Source organism: Cryptomeria japonica, chromosome 1, assembly GCF_030272615.1.
Source record: "Cryptomeria japonica chromosome 1, Sugi_1.0, whole genome shotgun sequence".
Classification (NCBI taxonomy): Eukaryota; Viridiplantae; Streptophyta; class Pinopsida; order Cupressales; family Cupressaceae; genus Cryptomeria; species Cryptomeria japonica.
Window position 1 is genome coordinate 242,076,135 of NC_081405.1, and position 24,300 is coordinate 242,100,434.

Consider the following 24,300-nt stretch of genomic DNA (forward strand, 5'->3'; position numbering starts at 1 on the left):
ATTTTTGAAACAACTTTACTATGAAAAGAACTTTTACTCTAAATGTCTACAACTAAGTAATCCCTAAAAGTTTCTTTGACATTGTAACCATCAATGTTTTAAGACATGATGTTGCTAAAGGGTTTAATGAAAAGTAATAAATAACAAGAGTAAGACAATGATGTAAGACATGGCTCTCAAAATTTTGGTCTTAATTTTTAATGAAATCTTTAATGTTAAATCCTCTAAAATATGGGAAATAATTATAAAATTGAAGTACATAAGAGGAAAACACTATATTTAGTTTTTTACTAACAATTATCATCAAATCCTATGGTGCTAAGGTGAATAAGTCATGCACAACTTACAATCTCCAAAATGATATCGTAAAGTGGAAATGTTTTAGGCTACACATGACCAAGAAAAACACCCTGACTATGACTTTAGATTAGCCTAATGAGATGGTTGATGTCGATATTTGGGAAGTTTTGAAGGGGATTCCTATAAGTTTAACAAGGAGCTATGTTGGAAAAATAGGTGGAAGAAATCAAACAAGCTATTATTTTTGTGTAGGACTGCAAGAAACTAGAGTAGAAGGTTGGTAACCTCCAAAACAATCAAAAAAAAATATTAAAAAACATACAATCCCTAGCGTAAACAAAATCCCTAGTTCAACATCACTTCCAAAATCAAACAAGCTATTATTTTTGTGTAGCACTACAAGAAACTAGAGTAGAAGGTTGGTAACCTCCAAAGCAATCAAAAAAATATTAAAAAACATACAATCCCTAGCGTAAACAAAATCCCTAGTTCAACATCACTTCCACCTAAGAGGTGTCTATTAATAGAGTTTCGACTGAGTTTACCTTTGTCGACCGAAAGTGGCAAGCCTTTTTGTTCTTTTTTATATTAAACAAAGCAATTAAAGATTACAAAAATGAGGCTAGTTGATCTTTTTGGTTTTTCTAATATTTTCCGTTGATCTTTCTGCTTAATTCTTTAGTTTTTTAATTTTCTTGATGTATTTATGTTTGTTAGATTCGTCATTTCTAGTTTAATGGTTGTTATATATATGAGTACGAAGCCTTCCTATTTCAACAAAGATGAACGTTCTAGATTTACAAAATACATAATAAATAATTTTTTCTTTTTCTAAGATACATGTCGATCTAATGATAATGATGACCTCGATTCGTTAATACGCAACATGATTCCCAATTGAAATTTCTACGGAATAAAAATTAAAAATCCTCTGTACTTTTACTTCAAATTTCTACAACTAAGTAGTCAGTAAAAGTTTCATCGCTCGCGAAACCGTCAACGCTTTAAAAAATGATGTTGCTGGAGGAATAAAGAAAGAGCGGAATGCAATGATGTAAGTTATGGTCTTAATTTTCAAGAGAATCTTAAATGCTACGTCCTATGAAATATCGGCCATAATATTATCAAATATGAACACAAGTACATAAGAGGAAAAGAGTGTAATTATTATTCACCAGCCACTATCATCAAATACTATGGTACTAATCAGGAGCCCAAGAGGACAGACTGGGATTGCTTTTCATATTGGAAGTCATTGGACTGCGAGCTGTCTGCACACCACACAAAGATGCCGTGGAGTTTGCCGGAGTCTCTAAGATTTCTACACGCGTCAAAGAAGCCATTCGCAGGTGACAATCCCCCACTTCCCTCCGTCATGAAACTAGCCAGCACTTTACCACCGCTATACCGTGACTCCTGAGCATTGAAATAGTTCATGAACTGTGAGACGCTGGTGCTCGAGTCGTAGGCATAGAATTGGAAATTCACATAGTCAATTGAATCGCCATAGCTTTTCCAGAGTGCAGTGTAATGGGACTGTATTGGGCCGTCGTCGTAGGGAGCGATGGAGGCGAAGGAGATTACATTGTTCTGCTTTAATAGTGTGATCAGCTGCCCAATGCACTCAGCAAATGTGTTGGGATCGGAATAATCGAAATGTTCATAGTCGATGTCGATCCCGTCGAGATGATATTGCTGAATTATGTCAGTAAGGGAAGAAACTGCATTGCTCACCCACGACGACACAGAAGATGGTCTGAACTGGACGTTGCCACTGCTCACGCTGTCTCCGCCTAAGCTGAGAGCAACTTTGACGTTCTCGTGTTGAGCTTTGATGGCCTGCACGGCTCTCGGGCTCAGATTGTCGCTATCCCAGAAAATGTTGAACTTTCCATTTCTAGGAGCGCTTCCCGACGGGGTGTAGTCGATAGCGAAGGCCAGAATGAAATGGAATTCCGTGCCGGGATCAATTGGTAAGTCGGAAAATTTGACATTATCGAACTCGGCGCCAATGTATTCTCTAAAAAGTTTCGAGTTTGCACCTGAAATATAATCTCGTTAGTAGCACAGTTGTAGAATTTTGAACCTGACCTATCCTCTCTGAACCAACTGATTAGCAAACAATAACAGCAAAAGAAGAAAAACACCAATATCTTTATTGAAGCTTAATTAAAAAATTACATAGATGCTGTATATATAAAGAATTTGCAGTCTAGAAGAATAAATAATAACTGCAGTTCTAAATATATTCCTAGCTTTGCATGGAAAGCTACTAAGGCTCTCAAACTAAAAAAAGCAAACTACTCCCTAAATTAAGAATACAATAAGTGTATGCACAACATGCTTTATTTACTAAAAACAAACTCATGCAAAAAGCAAAACTAAAAATAGTCCTAAGGATTCATGCATGCTAGAGTACATGCTTTATTTGCATGAATAAACAAAAAAAAAACTATTAACTAAAAATAGCTTATGCATGGTGATGAATGGATAGCTTCATGTCTAAACTGGAGTTGCATGGAGCTGCATGCTAGAGCAGCATCACTTATCAACATACTTCCCCTTGATGCTGAGAGGGCTAACAATCTTATCTCGTACTGCTATAAACTGAGCTTTCGCAACCGCTTTGGTGAATATATCTGCTAGCTGATCCTGGGTGTTGATGTGCTTCAATTCGACATCCTTCTTTTGCACCAAATCTCGTATGAAGTGATATTTCAAATCAAAATGCTTTGTTCTGCTTTGATGAACCGGATTCTTAGCTAACTTGATGGCACTCACATTGTCACAATAAATTACTGTAGGCTGAATTTGTTTTTCTCCAATTTCTTCCAAAACTTTTTTGAGCCAAAGGGCTTGTGTACCTGTTGAGGTAATTGCAACATACTCTGCTTCTGTAGATGAGAGGGCAACAATACTTTGTTTTTTCGAGCTCCAGGTAATCAAACTAGAACCAAAAGAAAAACAATTTCCAGATGTAGATTTACGGTCATCCATACTACCTCCCCAATCTGAATCACTAAAGCCTACAAGATTGAACTTTTCAGAAGAGTAGTAATGAATACCAAAAATTGAATTCCCTTTCACATACCTCAAAATCCTCTTGGCTGCCTTCATATGTATTTCAGATGGATTTGTCATATACCTTGAAACAAGTGAAACTGAATAAGCAATATATGGCCTCATATGGGTTAGAAACATCAAGCTCCCCACAATACTTATGTAAGTTGTCTCATCAACTAAATCAGCACCATCATCTCTACATAACAAATTTCCATGAGCACTTGGAGTGGAGGCAGGGTTACAATCAGTCATATTAAATTTCTTCAGCATATCCTGTGCATACTTTGTTTGACAAATGAAAATCTCATCCTTACTTTGATAAACCTCCATTCCTAGAAAATATTTCATTAGACCAAGATCTTTCATCTCAAATTCTTTCATCATAGCAGCTTTGAATTCATCTTTCATCTTAGAACTACTACCCATATACAAAAGATCATCAACATACAAACTTATGATGAGAATATCAGTACCTTCTTGTTTGTAGTATAGGGTAGGATCACTCTTACTTCTCTGGAAGCCATTCTCCTGAAAGTATCCATCAATCCTGGCATACCATGCTCTTGGTGCTTGCTTGAGGCCATACAAAGCCTTCTTCAACTTGTAGACATAATTATCTTTTCCTTCCACTTCAAAACCTTGTGGCTGCTCCACATATACTTCCTCTTCTAAGTACCCATTCAAGAAGGCACTTTTCACGTCCATATGATGTATGCTCCACTTCTTCTGAGCTGCTAATGAAATCAACATTCGTATAGTCTATTGTCTTGCTACTGGTGCAAATGTCTCTTCATAGTCAATTCCATATTTCTGTGTGAAGCCTTTAGCAACTAATCTTGCCTTATGTCTTTCAACACTCCCATCACTGTTAAATTTGGTCTTGTAGACCCATTTGGTGCCAATCCTTTTTTTGTCATGTGGAAGTTCTGTTAACTCCCAAGTGTCATTCTCGTGAATGGAATCCATCTCTTCTTCCATGGCTTTCACCCAAACTTCATTAGTACATGCATCTTCAAAACATGATGGTTCAAAATCAGCCTTGGCTAATAAAGCAAAATTCACTGTCTCACCTATTGGGTTTTCTTCATGTACTTGATTTCCACTCTTTTGTTAGATATCACTCAATCTCCTTACTTTCCTTGTAGAACTTGGAGAAGAAGTTGGACTTGAACTTGGTACTAAAGTACTTGATGAAGGATTGCTTGGTGGAGTTAAACCACTGGATATAGAAACATTAGATGGCTGCTCATGATCAATATCAGCAATTATATCATCATTCAAAATAGATTTTGGCTTCTCAACATGGCCTTTTTTATGACCATAAACTCCCCCTTCATCAAAAATCACATCTCTTGAGACAATAAGCTTGTTAGTGAGGGGATTATACAATCTATAAGCCTTGCTTTTCTCACTATACCCAATAAAAATACATGACTCACTCTTTGCATCTAACTTCTGTCTATTCTGATCTGGTACATGCACATAAGCCAAACAATCAAAAACTTTTAAATGATTAACATTAGGCCTTTTACCATACCAAGCTTCATAAGGAGTCATCTTTTTTAGTGTACTGGTGGGGCTACGGTTGAGGATGTACACCACTGTAGCAACTCCATCTCCCCAATAAGAATTGCTCAATCCCTTGGTTTGTAACATGCACCTTGCCATTTCAACCACAGTACAATTCTTCCTTTCAGCTACTCCATTCTGTTGAGGTGTGTATGTAGTAGTAAGTTGCCTCTTGATGCCATTAAAATCACAATAACTTTGGAAAGCCTATGAGCAAAACTCTCCTCCATGATCAGTCCTTAAACATTTGATCTTGCACCCTTTCTCATTTTCTACAAGGGCTTTAAACTTTTTGAATGTATCCAAGGCTTTATCTTTGGCCTTCAAAAAATATACCCAACAATTTTGTGAGTAATCATCAATAAATCCCAAACTCTTAGTCTGCATAGGACCACATATATCTAAATGAACAAGCTGAAGTGGGTGATGAGCCCTCCATGCATTTCCCTTTGGAAACTTTTCTCTTGCATGCTTTCCTTTAGCACAACCTTCACAAACCTCCTTGTGTTCCTCAACCTTGGGCAAACCAGAAACTAATGCATGTGAGGTTAGGAACTTCAAACTATGAAAATTTAAATGCCCATACTTGAGATGCCATAACCAACTTGAATCCTCATAAACCATATTTGCCAAACTGTTCTTATGTTCACTAAACCTCAAAGGGAACATCCTATTTCTTGTCATAGGAACAACAGTGATCACCCTATTATCCTTATTCTTATCATAGATAGTACAAGTCTTATTCTCAAAGACTACTTTATAATTTTTCTCACATAGTTGCCCAACACTTAACAAATTGTGCTTCAATTGTGTAGTATAATAAATATCATGAATACTCTTTATACCTTCTTTTGTTTGGACCTCCATAGCTCCTTTGGCAGCAACCTCCAATGATTTATCATCACCAAGCTGGATCTTAGATTTGAAACTTCCATCCTTTGTTGAGAACAACTTCTCATTCCTTGTCATATGGTTAGAGCATCCAGAATCTAGGTACCAAACATCTTTACTAGTATTTTCACCCTTGGCATAAGATAAAAATAAGTGATCAGGAGGATTGTCACTACTTTCTTGAGCATAGTTAGCACTTTTACCTTCTTTCAATCTGCATTCTCTTTCAAAGTGGCCATACCTATTACAATGGTAACATTGAACATTTCTCTTATCAAATCTGTCTCTAACTCTTCCTCTGAAACCACCACTTCCTCTTGAGCCACCTCTTCCTCTACCTCTTGAAGAATTTTGGCTTTGCCCTTTACCTTGGCCTTGATTGATTTTGGCACTACTACTGCTTGCATCTTCATTTTTTGTGATTAGCAATTTAGAGGAAAATGCTTTGTCTACACCTTCAAAAGAATCTTTCAATCTTTCTTCATGAGACATCAGGGATCCAACCAGTTGATCAAACTGTAGTTTTGTCAAATCCTTGCTTTCTTCTATGATTATTGCTACATGATTCCATCTAGGTGTCAAAGATCTCAACACCTTTTTAATCAAAACTTCATTGCTTACAATTTCTCCAAGTGTAGCCATTTTATTGACTACATCTTTGACTCTAACACAATAATCACTTATACTTTCAGCTTCTTGCATCTTCAAATTCTCAAACTCTCGCTTCAATGTCTGAAGCTTGACCACTTTAACTTGATCACTACCCTGGTAAGCTTCTTGTAGAGTCTTCCAGGCATCTTTGGCAGTTGTTGCTCCTAGTATTCTTGGAAATAAGCTCTTATCAAGAGCTATCTGAATGTGAAACAAAGCTTGAGCATTCTTTTTCCTTGCTTCCTTTCTTGCTATTCTTTCATTGGCTGTAAGGGCATTCCAATCAGTTGGCTCTTCATAACCTGATTCAATAATCTCCCACAAATCTTTTCCAATCAAAAAGGTCAGCATCTTAATGCACCAATAATCATAATCATTCCCATCAAAGAACGGGCATATGGTTAGAATTCGACATGATTAATTTTGGCGAAATTCCAACAATAAAACTTTAACCCAAAACAATTTTACCTGCTCTGATACCACTTGTAGAATTTTAAACCTGACCTATCCTCTCTAAACCAACTGATTAGCAAACAATAACAACAAAAATAAGAAAAACACCAATATTTTTATTGAAGCTTAATTAAAAAACTACATAGAGGCTGTATATATAAAGAATTTGCAGTCTAGAAGAATAAATAATAACTACAGTTCTAAATATATTCCTAGCTTTGCATGGAAAGCTACTAAGGCTCTCAAACTAAAAAAAACAAACTACTCCCTAAATTAAGAATACAATAAGTGCATGCACAACATGCTTTATTTACTAAAAACAAACTCATGCAAAAAGTAAAACTAAAAATAGTCCTAAGGATTCATGCATGCTGGAGTACATGCTTTATTTGCATGAATAAACAAAAAAAAAACTATTAACTAAAAATAGCTTATGCATGGTGATGAATGGATAGCTTCATGTCTAAACTGGAGTTGCATGGAGCTGCATGCTAGAGCAGCATCACTTATCAACAACAGTAAGGCTGGCAATTATTTAACCAAGTTCTAAATTGTGAAAAAAAGAATATAGCAATGGAGAGGACATAATACAAATGAGAAGAACAATATCCTACTTCCCTTTATTGCAATAGAAGTATAACATAATGAGATGCCTACCTATTGTAGTAGGCACGAGCAACGCAAGAACAAGTAGAGAAACCTTGAAGAATTCAGCCACGGCATTAGGCGAAATAAGAAAGCGCTGTTTGAGAGGATTATTGTGACAAATATGCATGAAAGATTAGAGTAAACGGTCTTATATATATCCATACATGGCGTGGAATGACGTTAAATTATGGAGATGGTATTTGTCGCTATCATCTGATGTGGGACACTCTTCCACATATTAGGCGAGGTCATGTCACAAATTTCATTAAAAAAACCTTGTGTATTTTTAAAGCATTTTTGAAGTCAAATTATGTCTACAAGATGTTTGTAATTAGCCGATAGGCTTTGTTTTAAGTGGACTTGCTAGTCCACATCGTCCCAACAAACTTGTGTCACACCTGAAAACAGGTTCAACACATCAAATATGCGATTATTATGAGTTGTCATTAAAATGGAGCATTAGTTAGTGCGACTGATAAATCATGCTTTCTTAGTACCCAAATTTTGGTAAAATGACTACAGCTGTGAGTATCCACTCCATGATATATTTAATGCCAATGAATAAAGATAATCACGAGGACTCATCGTGCTTAGATGTTGTTTCCATATTCCACAGACACATAAAACAGTTTGAAATAAGTGCATATATTGAAAACTATATTTTCTATAGTGAAATCAATCGCAACAATTCTCTACTGCGCACATGCATCTGGACGGTTGTACTCGTATCTGCTCAATCTATTGAATGTCAAGGTGAGAGATGTTGGAGTACTATAATCATTGAGAGGGGGCGGGGGGGTGAATCAATTATTATGATCAAAGTAAACAATTTTAAACTGCTTTTGAAGACTAAACTTTAACAGTAATGAAATGTACTTCAAAATGTACTATAGAAGAGATATAAAACATGTAAAATAATAAAACTAAATTTGTCTTGAGGGAATAAAGCAATGCCTCATTGGCATATTAATAAAACTTTTACAAATGCCTTACTGGTTGTTTATGTGTCTCACTGACAATGCTATCTCACTGATAGTCTTTTCAAATGCCTCACTGACTTAGCAATACCTCACTGGCTTTACAAAGCTTTACAATAGATTTGACTGAGATTACATATAGATTTTTATCTCTGTTTCACTTCTTTTTCATTTTCTATTCTCACAACATGGAGATTTAGAAACAACAGTTCACTAACTCACTACCAATATATTATTGAGTGCATAATAAACATACACAGTCTTGTCATAAAGAGAGCTCACTTGCTCACACATATAATAGAATTGTGCATATGAACCGTACACCCATAATGCATTACAGTGATGCTCATTGATAAAACTTTTTCATGTGATTACTCAAAACGGTATATTCATAAACTGTCTTGTAGCTGAACAAGATTTCACAAAGATATGGTGTGCCTTTAAGAATAACAGATGGCACTCAAAGGATACCTTCACTTTTTAACCTCGCACATACAAAAATTCAAATCTCTGCATTATATAGGACAGTCTTTTTGAAGACACAATTTTTTTTTTGTTTAATCATAACTATCATTAACCACACCCAGCATGTAACGAAAATAAAGGTCTGTCGAGATGCAAACAGTAAACACATTTATCATTGTACAACAACATAACCTTCGATAGACAAAGATTAAACCCCAAAACCATCGTCGTAACAACCTTACACACATATTACCTCAAATCAAGATCAACAAAAGACAAACCCTCGACAAGGGTTCGAACCAAAACCAGAAACTAAACAGAGATTAAAAAAAAAATTAAAAAAAACTTAACTGGGGTTTTAATCAAGACCTAGTATGTAACATAACATTCTTCCTTTAACCAAACATTTACCCTCACTAGGGTTTGAGAACAAACCGACATTTACAAAACAACCAAGACTTCAACCTTTCAAAATAAATAGAAAAATAATACACGCTAGGATAGCAAGCATTTTTATGTTTACAGCCATTAACAAACACAAGCGAAAAACTAAAAAAGACCAAGGTAAAAAATGAAGGGATTCGAGACTCCTGGAAAGCGTGAGTTTTCTTCCCTGTCAGTTATGTTGCCATTGACTCATCTAACCACCCCGACTCCCTTCTTCAGCTCACTGCTTAAGCTGGAAAACTTCATCATGAATAACAAACTCCTTGTCCTAGCTCGAGAGCTCAGCTTGAGCAAATGACAAGAATGAACAAAAATAAACTAGGGTTGAAAACTTTTAATCAAAACACAAAGACCATCGAATTTGAATAAGATGGGATTCTTTTGTTAAAAATAAATGCCTTGTCGATGGGGTCACACTAAGTCATGTTACCTAGTGAATTGACTTTAGTGATACTTAGGTGTTTTTTAAAAAAAAAATTTTACTCCTTTCTTAGTGACTTAGACACTTTAAGTATCACCTTATTATTTGCAAGTGTCCTCATAAAAATATCAATGAATTCAACCAAGACACAAGGAAACATTTGACACTAATGCCAACAAAAACGCCTTTGGGATGAACAAACTCCCCCTTTGGCATTGGTGTCAAATCAAAGATATCCAAATCGGACGAAATGTACCTGATGTATCTAAATGCCCAAAATAGAGCACAAACCTTGTCTTGTCACTTCAACAAAATGTCAGAAATGGAAGTAACAGAATACTCACTGAATCATAAGAGCATTGAAACACTCATTGAATCTGAGTAATGCTCATGTACAATTTGTGATGTCATGTATTAAGAAAGATGTCAGAAAATACCCAAGAGATCATGATATGGCTACAATACTAACTGCTCAAAGGGGCTAAAACTAAAATTGTGACTATCACAATATTATATAGCAATATGCAAATTGTATGCAATCTGCCACTATAACAAGTAACAAAAAAAACTGGCAATAACTATCACGGATAAATCAATCACTGTCACTGAAAGAAGCTATCAATCACTATCACTATCACAATATTATATAGCAATATGAAAACTGTATGCAAGCTGCCACTATCAACAAAAAAACACTAGCAATAACTATCACAGATCAATCAATCACTATCACTGAAGGAAGCTATCAATCACTATCACTAATAATACATAAGGTCAAAGCCGTCACTATAAATCATTATCATTGATAATGTGAACTGATATGCTGCAAATCAAGACATAAGTCAAAATAAGCTATCATTGTCACTGATCTATTCAAATCTCCCCCTTTTGACAACAATGCCAAAGGACAGAATCAGAAACCACAATAAGAACAACCTTATGGTGCATAAGAATATAAAAGTATAATCAAGGATCATAATGCTACCAGTTGAGCAGAAATGCCACAAAAATTCCATAGGGAAAGAAATATGCTTGAAATGTTCCCCTTTTCTCCATGAAGGAGAAAAACAAGCATTACTGAATGGAACTGAAAGGGAAAACACCAAGTTTCTCCCTTATAAATTCAAAAGTAGCTTTTGGCAAAGCTTTAGTAAATATGTCAACTACCTAATTATTTAAGGACACATAATGTAATACCACATCATTAGCCAAGACTCTTTAATGAAGAAAATGATATTGTATGTCAATGTGCTTAGTCCTGGAATGTTGAGCATGATTTTTGGAAATGTCTATTACACTGAAATTATCAAAGAAAATGGATATTGGTTTGGCAACATCAATGTATACATCTTTTAACATTTGTATCATCCATAGTACTTGAGTGTAGAAAGTTGTTGCTGCAATGTACTATGCCTCAGCAGTGGATAAGGAAACAAAGTTTTACTTCTTGTTGTACCAAGCAACTAATCTTCCTCCAAGGAAGAATGCACCACTAAAGGCTCTTTTTATGTCATCAATGCAACGTGGCTAGTCAGCATCAGTATAAGCTATCAAAGTAAAATCATTGTGTCTTGGATACCACAAACCAAACTCAAGAGTACTAGAAATATATTTCATAATCCTTTTGACAGAATTTAAATGGGATGTTTTAGGTGTTGATTTAAATGTTGAAACTAAACAAATAGAATGCATAATATCAAGTCTTGTAGCAGTCAAATATAAGAGACTACCAATCATAGATCTATAAATTGTGTGATCCACATTTGGCTGTTTAACTTATTGTTGAAGTTTGCAGCAGGTTTCCATAGGTGTACCCACTGGTTTACACTCAGTCATTTGAAATTTTGCTAACATTTCTTTGGCATATTTAGTCTGAGATATGAATTTTTTTTTTCTAACTGATTGACCTGGATGAAAGTTCTCCTAACATAGACATTTCAAATTTGGATTTTATTATTTTTGGAAATTCAGAGCAAAAATCAATATTATTACTACCAAATATGATATCATCAACAAAGACAACAACAATCAGAATATCATGACATTTTCTTTTGTAATACAAGTTGTTGTCTATAGCAACTTTTAAGAAGCCCTCTTCTTGAAAATGTTTATCTAATTTTGCATACCAAGCTCTTGGAGCCTGTTTTAAGCCATCTAAGACTTTCCTCAGTCGGCATACATGATCTTATTTAATTGCACATATGAAACCTTCAAGGTGTTCCATGTAAACCTCTTCCTCAAGATCACCATTTAATAAAGATATTTTTATATCCGTCTAAACAACCTTTAAAGGTTTTATACACAAAGAAGGCTAAAATTATTCTAATGGCTTCAAGTCTTGCCACTGACGCAAAGGTTTCATCATAATCAATTACCTCAATTTGGGAGTACCCTTTGCATACTAGCCTATCCTTATTTATGACAATATTTCCTTTCTTATCTAGTTTGTTTATAAAGACCCACTTGGCTCCACTTATATTTTTCCCTATAGGCCTAGGAACAAGTTTTGAAGTCTTGTTCTTTTCTATTTGGCTAAGTTCCTCATTCATGGCTTTGACCTAGAAAGTATCTTTACTAGCCTCTATATAGTTTTTGGGTTGAAGATGGGATACCAAGCATAAGTAAACTTGATTATTAATATTTGTAGCCTTTCTTCTAGTTACCATTCCAGAAGATGTATCAGCAATTATATGTTCTTGAGGTTGGTTTTTATAAAGAAATTTTGTGAATCAGATTGGAGTAAAAGGAAGATTTGTAGTATTGTCATTTGACTAATTTTGTTCACCATTCTCATCAACTTTTATATCATTTTCTTGTTGTTGTTCATTTTCAGTTTTCTGTTCACAATTAGATGGAATTTCAACAATATTATCATCAAATTTCTTATCAATATAATGAAAAGTTTCATCCACTTTCACATTAGAACTTTCAATGACTCTTAATAATATTTTATTATAGCATTTGTAGGCTTTGCTATGGGTGGAATATCCTAAGAATATTCCCCCATCCCACATTGATTCAAAACTACTCATACTATCACTATCTCTCTTAATATAACATTTACTACCATAGATTTTGAAGTAACCAAAATTAGTTGGCCTACCATTATGATTTGATAGGGAGTATATTTTGTGTTCACTCTCAATTGAACTCTGTTCAAAATATAGACTATTGTGTGGACTATCTCTTTCCAGAAGGTATTAGAGATACTTGAATCTTGTAACATAGTTCATGCCATCTCTTTTACAATTTTGTTTTTTCTTTCAACAACACCATTTTGTTGTGGTATTCTTGAGGATAAATAGTGCCTCTTGATACCATGTTCTTCACAGTAATCAATAAACTCTTGTGAAGTATACTCTCCCCCTTTGTCTGATCTTAGACATTTGATAGTTAAATCAGTTTCATTTTCAACCATTTTCTTAAACACTTTAAATCTACTAAAAGGTTTTGCTTTGTGTTTTAGAAAGGTCACCCAAGTCATTCTTTTGTAGTCATCTATGAACAACAAGAAATACTTTTTATTTTTTAAAGATTTTGTCTTTGTAGAACCACAAAAATTAGTATGGATTCACTGCAATGGTTTGGTACATGAATATTCCTTAGATTTTTAGTTGACTCTTGTTTGTTTTCCTTCTTGACATTATTTGCAAACAATGTTATCTAGTTTTGAAAGATATGATAAATTTATGACATTATGATTTTTACTAATTTTGATCAAATTATCATTATTTATGTGCCCTAATCTTCTATGTCATAGTTTGAATTCAACAAATTTGACTCATAAAACATACAATAGATTCCTTACTATTGGAAATTTTATGAAGATTGTATATATTTCTATTAGTTCTAAACCCTGTTGCAACAATCTTACCTGACTTTTTTTTTATTTCACAGCCAAGAGCATTAATGGTTACATCAAATCCATTATCAGACATTTGACTCACACTAAGAAGTTTCTGAGTGGGACCTTCTAGATAGTAGATATCTTGCACTGGAGTGTCATTATCCAAAAGAATAGTACCTTTACCTACAAGTGGATTACAATGATCATTTCCAAATCTAGCTGACCCTCTAGAGTAGTTCTCAAAAACAACAAACTTTATTTTATCTCCAGTCATGTGGTGTGAACAACCACTATCCACAACCGGAAGATTCTTTTTGACAGAATGTAAGGTAGTTTTTACACTGATAACATCTAAGAGTACTTAGGAATTTGTACAAACTTTGATTTACAAAATTAGGCCTTCTTATAGACATAACTCTACATGTATTTTCTTTATGTCCAAATTGCTAACAATTAAAACAATATCCAAAATAATGAAAATCATGTCTAGGAAACTTACTAATTCTTTTAGTGTTCTTGTCGATAGTAATTGTTGTCATGGAGGATTGCACCCATGATGCTAAGTGTGAAACCAATAAATCTCGTGAAACATGGAAACACCTTCGAGTCTGTGGGTTGCTCAAGATGAAGGTGAATCTCCAATTTATGGGCTAGATTCCCTTGAATTCCTCATTAAACTAAAAATTGATGTGGAAAAGAGTGAGAGAATAATATGAAAATACTGAAAAACTGCAAATAAACTAGGAGGTGATACACCGAAATTGTAATGGTAATAGCCTAAAACTCACAAAAATATGACAAAAATTTGCCCACACAAAGTAATTTTTACTCTCCAACCACATAAATATTTCCTAGGAAGGCCAAGGGGAATATAAACTCGGAAGGAAAAACTAGTTTTCACAACAAAATTGACAAAATACCCCTTTTACACAACCTAAAACTTGTGATTATACGAAAAGCAGAAGATACATGCACATAAAAGAGACTAAAATTTAAAGCTTTTAAATTAAAACATAGTAAAGTTCTATCAAATTTGCAAATGAACTTGTACAATTACCAAGCTAAATATATGAAACTCTGAAATATCAAAGGAAATCTGCTATAAAACTAAAATACTATAGTGCTGAGATATAATGATTTTTTGCAAAAATGTGTATGCAAAAAATTAAGAACCAAAGGGAAAAAAGAAGGAGATTGAGAATATATAGAACCCATCATGTACATCTCCTCCAAAACCCTAAAAATAAAAATTGCATGAGAAAAAGCCTTTGGCGAATTTGCCCAAGATAGCCTTAAAAACTCATGTGAAACTGTGCCAACAATAGTCTCCAGTGCTCAAAATAGGACCCCAACTGATACTGCATGAAAAGAAACTCTCATTGATGAATATAGAATCGCCAAAAATAGCTAATAAAATGAAAACCCCTCTTATAATCCTGCATGCCATGATCCAAAACTGATTGTAAAAGAACCTCTTCCCCTTATAAGATCTGCATGTTTCTCTAATCAATGGTAAACTGGTGGCTAAAATATATCCATCAATGAATATTAATTTTTATATTTTAATATAAACTTATTAATATTTTATAAAATAAATCTTTTAATACATTTACATTAATTATAAAATTTAGAATTTATAATTCAAAGAGGATATATGGTACTTATTATAATTTAATATATATTAACTAAAGCTTTTATATTTTAAACTTTAATTACTATATATTAACTTATAAAAGAAATCAAAGTTTCTTTTGGCCCTATATACATGGGTTTTCAAAATATCTTTGGGATAATGACTTTTAAAAATACTAACCATGACTTTTAACCCATGCATGATTTATTTATGAGAAATAAATTAAAACAAGGACCAATTTAGGGCATGTCGAGAACAAAATATAAAACCCTAAAAGAGATGCCTCATTATTTTGCATTTTTTTGTCTTCTGCCACCATGCACATTCTGAGAGCTCAAAATATGTCTTTCTGGGGTTTCGACTTGGACTTTAACTAGACTTGACATGGGGTTTTGATTGGCTTATCTGCATGCGAGTAATACAATTTGCACATATCTTTTCCTTTTGAAGTTGAAATATCCTTGTCTATGTTGAATATTTTTTATAGCAGACATATCTTCTTTTGTGCATGTATATCATTTGAGTAAGGACTGGGAAAATTTCCATTGTTTGTATTTACTATCTTTTGATTGCATTCTAAACTAGTGGTAACTATTGTAGTATCATACTCCATGATGTCTTAAATCACTGTTGTTATGAAGTTTTAATGCTTCCATTTTCTGTAGCTACATTTTATCTAAATCTTTGTTGCTCAAAGCCTACAAGCCATATCAGACTATTGATCTTTCTATTTCTCACCGCTGATATAGGGTTTCTATAGTTTATTATATATCACTATTTTGGCTCATTGATCATAACCATTTGCTTTGAAATTCAAATCGTTTGGCACTATGGCTCTGAATATTACCTTTGAGATTGTCAATGCTCATCAATGTATTCACCTGAAGCTTAAAGTTATACACTACTTCCTTATTAATGTCTTACTAAACTATAAATCTGAGACTACTATTGGTTTGATGTTACCATGTTTTTGTGTTCTTCACAGTAAACTTAGATGCACTGTATATTAATAGAAATTGACTTGTATTCATGAAGCTGGTTGTCTGAAAATACTCCTTATTTACCCCCTTTCGGACTGGTGAAGATTTTGGCAAAACTACAAACTGGGTTTTGACCAAATTCAATGGGTTTCTTTATGCTTTCTCTTCCTAAATTCTTTGAATAAAATAGCCAAAAAGGGATATGGGTTTTGTAGAAATGATAGAATCAGCATGACTATATTTGATTGCATTTTTGGGACAACATATTCACTGTTATTTTGAAATGTTGATTATTCATCTCTAGGCTGCATTCTAGGTACTGTCTTAGCACTATTTCTTAGATTTTTAAACTTTATTTAATCAGACCATATGCACTATCTTAAACGACTGTTAGAAGACTATGTATTATGCTTTTGGTTATCAGCATTGTGTCAACTTGTGAATGGTGACTTGTGTGCTAAGCTCAAGTGCTTCAGGAGCCCATTTTAACCCACATACATGATATATATGAAATAAAAACCTATATCTACAGATGAAACAAACAAGTTAGATAAGAACATGGTTCTCACTGATATCTCATGACATCTTTTCTACATTGATATGCTCTATTCTAAATTTGATATAGCAGTGTATGCACAGTAGGAGTAGCTTTAAGTATGTAGGAGTGAAAGGAATAACCCGGAGCTCTAACCAAATTATTTTTCTCTTTGTTTTAGGTCATCTCATGGAGTGGACAACGAGATGCTTGGGTCTACTAAGCTGACTAAAAGATCCTTCTGCAGAACTCATCAACCTATTTAGGCAATGATGGGTTATTTCTTTCCCTTCTTTCTATATTCTTATTCTCCTTTTGTGCTTGCACTTCTATGATTAATGTGATCTTTTCTCATTTATTCCTACGGCTTCTGTGAGATCTTGTGAATATTTTGTTCTTTATAAATAAAGATGTATTACATGTAGATGTCTTCTTTCTTGATTCAGACATTTCATATTGGAAATAAGCTACTTGCATGGCATACATTTTTATTTAATACAGATAATAAACTTGGAAAAAAATTGTGTACCTTTCCTCTGCAATACATAAGACCTATTGTAGGTCACCAAGATTTTTAAGTGTGATAAAATTTTGGTAACATTTTTGGCAACCTCTTAGGGGTGTTTGCTTGCTAAATAGTAGAATCTAGTAGCCTAGCATATCCATTGGACATTGAGTCAATTCTGCCTTCTTCAAAATTTGAAACTACATCTCAACACTCTAAACAAAAATTGAAAATGAAACTACAAAGATTCTGCATATAGCTGAGCCTGTACACTATGCAAACCTGAACTTATGGAAAACTGAAGCAAAACTGAACTGAAACTAAAAACTAAAAACAACAATGTGCTGGAAGCACTTATTAAGCTGAAAACTACAAATAAATAATCAAAACTGGAAAACTGAAACTACAGAATGTCGAACAAAAGAGGTGGAGGCTTTTTGGTTTTTACATGATTGGCTATCACAACTTGAGTATTTGAATTCAAAAATAACTTTCCTTGGTGTTTCACTTTATGAAACTGGTGTCTTTTGTTGTTTTGTGATAGTTACTTGTGCTAAAGACCAAAAAATCTCTCCTTTTTGATTCGCACTTCTTTAAATCAAACTACTACAGCTCAGCGTAAAGTTGGGCCTGGAAAACTGCTGAAAATAAAATTGAACTACCCTAGTATCTACATATACAAACTATTAGTACTCAATAGCGTAATTTGAGGTGAATCCTATTGACAGGGATTGGCAACACCGCTCCATCCAACTTAGCAAGCTAGAATGCATTATTCTCTTTGCATTCTATGATAATATATGGGCCATCCCACATGGCATCAAACTTGGTATTCCTACCAGGTCTATTTTTTAACTCATCCCACTTGAAAACAAGATCACCTTGATTAAATATGCGTGGCACAACTTTTCTATCAAATGTTTTCTTCATCTGAGCATGGTGAATTTCTAATTTTCTGTATGCTTCCTTGCGAGTTTCTTCTAACTCCATAAGTTGAGCAAGCCTAATCTGCATTGGTTGTTCTTCAAGTAGCTCAAGCTCTTTTACATAATTTAAAGTTGGCAATTCAACTAAAATATGTAACTTGGATTCTTTGCCATAAGTTAAAACATAAGGAGAGTTACCTGTTGATATTTTTGGTGTAATCCTATCAGGCCAAAGGGCTAACTTGAGTTTTTCATGCCAAGTTCTTTGATTCTCAACAATGGTCTTCTTAATGATATTGATCAAGTTTTTCTTAGTTGATTCAACTTGTCCATTACCCTGAGGGTAATAATTGGATGAAGTATTCAAATATATATTATGCTTAATTGACCAATCTGAAACTATAAGACCAATCAAAGCTAAAGCATTATTAGAAATGATTGATTCTGGGCTATCAAACCTGGACACTAAGTCTGGATAGAAATTCAAGACAAAAGTTTCATTAGCTTCTTTCAATGGAACTGCTTCTGTCCACTTTGTGAAGTAATCAGTTGTTGTAAGAATCCATTTGTGACCTCCACTAGAAGGTGGATTAATAGGTCCTATAAAATCAAACCCCCACTTTGCAAAGGGTTGTTCAACTTCAATTGGTTGCAAAGGCAAGGTTGCAAGCCTATGTTTGCCTGCAAAAAATGAACATTTTTCTCATTTCCTCACCCATGAGTGAGTATTCTTAAACAATTCAGGCCAATAATAACTAGCTCTCATAATTTTTAGAGCTGTTGTTCTTGCTGCAAAGTGACCTCTTGCAGGTCCTTCATGAAATTCTTTCAGAACTATTTCAATCTGATCTGGCTCAATGCATCTTAATAGAATATTATTATAATCATTTTTGAACAAAATACCATCTATTAAAGCATAAGAAATGGCTTGTAGCTTGAAATACCTTTGTTTCAACCTATCTAAGTCTTCCAGACAGTCACCAGTTTGTAAATAATGGACAATTTGTTGATTCCAAGTGACTGATATAGCTGGGACAATAGGTTGTTCTTCATTATTAAGCACTGTTTCAACTTGTTGCTCCTCTTCTTTACTATTTTCTACACTTCCAACAAGCTGTTCACATAAACCCTTTCCTCTAACTAGCTTGGTTACCTTGATAAAGATGTCATATTCCATTGCCCTAGTAATCCAACTTGTCCTTTTGTCATTTATGTCTTTGTTAAGAAAAAACTCCTTCACTGTAGGATGAGCAACCATAAGATGACTTTTATTGTTAGAGAGCACGTGCTTGAATTTCTTAAGGCTTCTTATTACTGCTAATGCATGCTTTTCTACAAATGAGTACCTAGTCTCATAATCATGTAAAATTTGACTAAAGAAAGCAATTGGTTGTTCTAAGCCTTCATCATTTTGTTGACACAATATGCAAAAATAGTATCCTCACTCTCAAAAGCATATAGAATAAATTTTTTCTGAAAATTAGGATTAATGAGAGTAGGGGCTATTGTAATTACCTCTTTAATTTCTTCAAAATTGTTTTTACCTTACTTAGTCCACTGAAAAGGAATATTTTTCTTAAGCATGACTATAAGTGGCTGCATCAATGCTACAATATTAGGAATAAACCGTCTGATAAAGTTAATCCTACCTATGAAACTCTGGAGTCCCTTTTTATGTGCTAGTAATGGCAATGCAAGTATGGGTGTGATCCTCTCAGGGTCTATTGAAATCTCATTCTTTGAAACAATATATCCCAGCAACTTGCGTTCATGAACAATAAATAAGCTCATCTTGGGATTTAATGAAACTCCATATTCCCTGCATCTCTCAAATACCTATCTGAGATGGTCAAGATGTTCATTAGCCTTTCTAAAAATAATTTTTATATCATCTAGGTAAACCAAAACAAACTTTTTAATTAGGCCTTGAAATGCCATATCCATTGCACGCTGAAATGTTGCCCCTGCATTGGTCAGTCCAAATAGAATTTTATTATAAGCTTTTGAACCCCACTTGGTGGTAAATGCTATTTTGTACTAATCTTCTTCTTTGACCAGAATTTGGTTATATCCTGAATAACCATCAAGTAATGAGAATCTCTCTGAACCTGAAACAACCTACAAAAGTTTTTCCATTAAGGGCAGCGGGTAATGGTCTTTTAGGGATGCTCTATTTAGGTCTCTAAAATCAACACATTATCTGAGTTTACCATTCTTCTTCCTAACATGAATTGGATTGGACACCCAAGATGTGTGCTTGATTGGAAATATGATATTTCCTTCAATCAACTTATTTAACTCGGTCTTCATAAGATGTTCTAATTTTGGATTAAGAGGCCTTTGTTTCTCCCTCACTAGTTTTGCATTATCTACCAGCTCTATGGTATGCTGAACTAAATGAGGATCAAACCCTTTCAAATCTTCATACTTCCATGCAAATATGTCATTGAATTATTGACAAAGTTTTATGAAAGCATGTTTTTCTTCAGGGGTACATACCTTGCCAATTTTCAATAGCTTGTCTTCGAATATTTCAATAGGTTCATAATATTCTTGCTTCACAAGCATGTTGCCTTTATCCTTTCTAACCTGATCATCTATATTAAAAATAGATTCAAGGGTTACCAAACCCTTGAGCAACTTGTTAGTTTTCAATTGGAGAAACTGATTTTCATATTTCTCATTGAATTTACGCTGATTTTCAGCAGAAAATTTAGCTTCCTCAATTAGGAAATTAGCAATCTGCTCATCTAAGTCAAAAACTTGCCAATTAACACTATTATCTAGAACTGAGGGCCTTATGACAACTTTAACATACTGTTTTCTATTAATATTTTCTAGCTCTTTTGGAATATCAAACTAAGCTCCTAAGGCAACAAGCCTATCTGTTTCTTTATTTTGAATTCTAGGTATGGACAACAGATTAAATGCATCAAAATTTTCAATTAAATCTCAAATTATATGCTTGTACATCTTCAAAACATCATTTTTGGTGACATGGATATTCCTTACTTGGTTCACAACTAGTTCACTATCACCAAAAAATTGTAAACATTTACTTTTTTCTACCTAACCCATTCTAAGCCATGTGCTAATGATTCATACTCCGCTATATTGTTTATATAGATAAAATAGAATCTGAAAGCATTTTAATATTTCATACCCTTGGGTGAAACCAACATAACACCACCTTTAGAACCATTTTTACCTCTTGAACCATCAAAATAGAGCTGCCAAACCTGGTTTTTCTGTTGTTCTAACTGCTGGCCCAGTGGAATATCCTCTTTTTCAAGCTTAGGAATAACAACATCCTCCTCATGAATCATATAAACACCAAGATCTATTTCATCCATGCTGATGAAAGGATCTTTTGGAGTATTCTGGGCTGCCCACTCATCCAAATTCACATCAAGTATGCCTTGAACATGTGTATCTGGATCCTGGATATGTGGTAACTCCTCATGGTCTCTGATGGTAAGATCTTCATTTATAGGACTTGGGGTATATGGTTCTAAGTGGCAAGTGGCTTGGGATTCTGACTTAATGGTAACCTTAGTATGATACTGAGTTCTGAAAACAAGTGTGACCAATCAGTAGAAAGATATCCTCCTAATTTTGCTATGAAATCTCTAGATAGGCAAATAAAAAAGTGTGGATGTAAGTCAACTATGTACATGTCCTAAGGTATTACAAAATTAGGACAAGCTTGCAAGGTCAAACCAAGATCTTTGACCAATCTAACTGATTTAACTGTTGTTCCATCTAACTATACAACTCCTCTAGAAATAGGCTTATAAATTAGACCAAGTTTATCTGCAAGGTCTTTGGACATAATTGAACTACTAGCTCCTCAGTCTGTCAAGCAATTGTGGACTAGATGGTTTCCAATTATCAATGTTACGAAAAACAAAGGAGGCTTTGGTGTTTGGATTGACTGATTATTCTTAAGTGGGATATCATTAGCTAATGCAACTCTGGGTTGATCTTTCTGAGGCTCCTTAGTAAAGGAAAGATAATCCAATTTTTCTCTCAGCAATTCCTTTTGTCCAAGAATTTTCAATGCATCTATCATTGTCATTGAAACAGTGCTTTTTGTCATAGATTCAACAATATTAAATGGAACACCACTAACCTTTTGTTGTACTTTTTGAACAACGGGCTCTAGCTAAGTTGACTTTGACTGAGATTGAACTTTTGGTTGTTCTTTAGGTGATGGAGGTTGTCCTCTTGGTAAAATATGCACATTCTGGATAGGTGGAGGTGTCCTAATAGCTTGCTAACTTGTAGAAGCTTGTTATTTTCTTTTATTTGGCTAATGTCCAAATTTATTCTATTTTTGTCCATTATTTATAGCTTGTTGTCCAATGTCAATAGCCCGTTTCTTTGACGTTGCATTAGCCCCAACATGTGAAAAGGGTCTATTTTGTGCTTGTGGATGATTAAGTCCACAAAATTCCTCACATTGCAAATTCATCATAGCCACCTCAAGACCTTCCGGTTCCTCATTTATACCTACATCCTGATAAGACATGTTATTTTGAACCATCAAAGCTTGTGATTGAGCATTCATTGCATTTTGGCATGATGCTTGATTATGAGGTTATTGACACAGAAAACACCACTCTTGTAACATATTGTTCTGAGAAAGAACAATTTCTTTAGAATTGCTAGTAGTATCATGATTATACTGTTGGTTTTTCCTATTGTTGTAGTTCCTCCTTTGATTCTGAGCATCAACTTGGTAGTTAGGCCTATTGGGCTGATAAGGAGCTTGATATGGGGCTAGATACCTTTGATTTTGGTTCTAATTTTTCTTGAGGCTCACCAATTTATTGTCAACATTTTGTATAGTTTGCTGGATTTGGTGAGTTTCTTCAACATTCTTTATAAACATTTCTTTTAATTCTTGTAATTGCTTTGATGGGTCTACTACGACACTATTTTGAGCATAATTTTGAAAACCTAGTGCTGAAACAATAGGTATTGCAGCTATAAGTGGTTCTTGTAAAGGCATCAATGGCTAGATATCAGGAAAAATAGGCATAGGAGGTCTGGGGGCAATTTTACCAACTTGTATAAGGCTATTTTCTATTATAATAGATATATCATAAGCTGCTGGTAATGTAACCCCGCCCATAGATTGAATCATAACAACAATAATGCTATTTAAAACTCTCAAATAATATAAAAATGCATGTTCAGGAGTGGGCTTTACCATTGTAGGAATTCTATTCCATGTTCACTCAAAACCATAATTGAAATCAATCATTTGCTCTTGTGGTACCCTCTTGATAGTGGTCATCTGCTCAACCAATGATAGGTTATCTGATTTATCTGCAAACTGCTTTGTAAGCTTATCATCCAAATCATCCCAATCATTAACTAAATTAATTAGCAAACCCCTAAACCATTGAAGTGCTTTGCCTTTCAATGATGCTACAAGTAACCTGAGTGCTATATTCCCTTGAGTTATATGGTGAACGACAAACAGAGATGTAACATCCCTTATGTGCTCAATGGGTGTAACATGGTCTTCACCAGTGAAAATAGGCAAACTTTTCAGAGCTGCTCTTGGTAAAGGATCATGCTGGGTCAAATTCAAAGGGTTGCCTCCATTAAAGGGTACAAAAGCATGTGCTCTTAGTATAGCCATTGGAAATACTAGAGGATTTATTGGTGGATTCTGGGTAATAGATGGCTAAATTGGAGTAGTTGCAAAAAGAGGATTTATGCGGGTAGCAAAATTAGGCTAAGAATTAGGTAGATGAGAAGAATTAGATAGGAAATCAAAATTTGGAATTTCTAGAAAAACTTCAACTCGTGAACCTTCTGGAAACTCAAGTGCTTAATTTGTTGTTTTCTCTATCTTTTTCGTTATCCTTGACCTTCTTTGTGATGGCGGTAGCTCAATATTCTCAACCAAATCCTCACTCTATTTGGTTTGATACTTTTTCATATATTGTTAAGACCTGTTCTACACATAGAACTA

The 24,300-nt window shown here is 34.3% G+C and overlaps 1 protein-coding gene across 1 annotated transcript; it reads right to left on the reverse strand.

Moving 5' to 3' along the window:
* Positions 1-1,506: 1,506 nt before the first annotated feature.
* On the reverse strand, positions 1,507-23,964 carry LOC131034146 (chitinase 1-like). The gene is made up of 6 exons (XM_057965539.2): positions 23,596-23,964; positions 21,520-21,751; positions 13,760-13,915; positions 10,654-10,708; positions 10,355-10,431; positions 1,507-2,342 (listed from the first exon to the last, which is right to left on the reverse strand). The coding sequence occupies exons 1-6, from the start codon at positions 23,962-23,964 to the stop codon at positions 1,507-1,509; spliced, it is 1,725 nt and encodes a 574-aa protein (XP_057821522.2).
* Between the last annotated feature and the right edge of the window lie 336 nt (positions 23,965-24,300).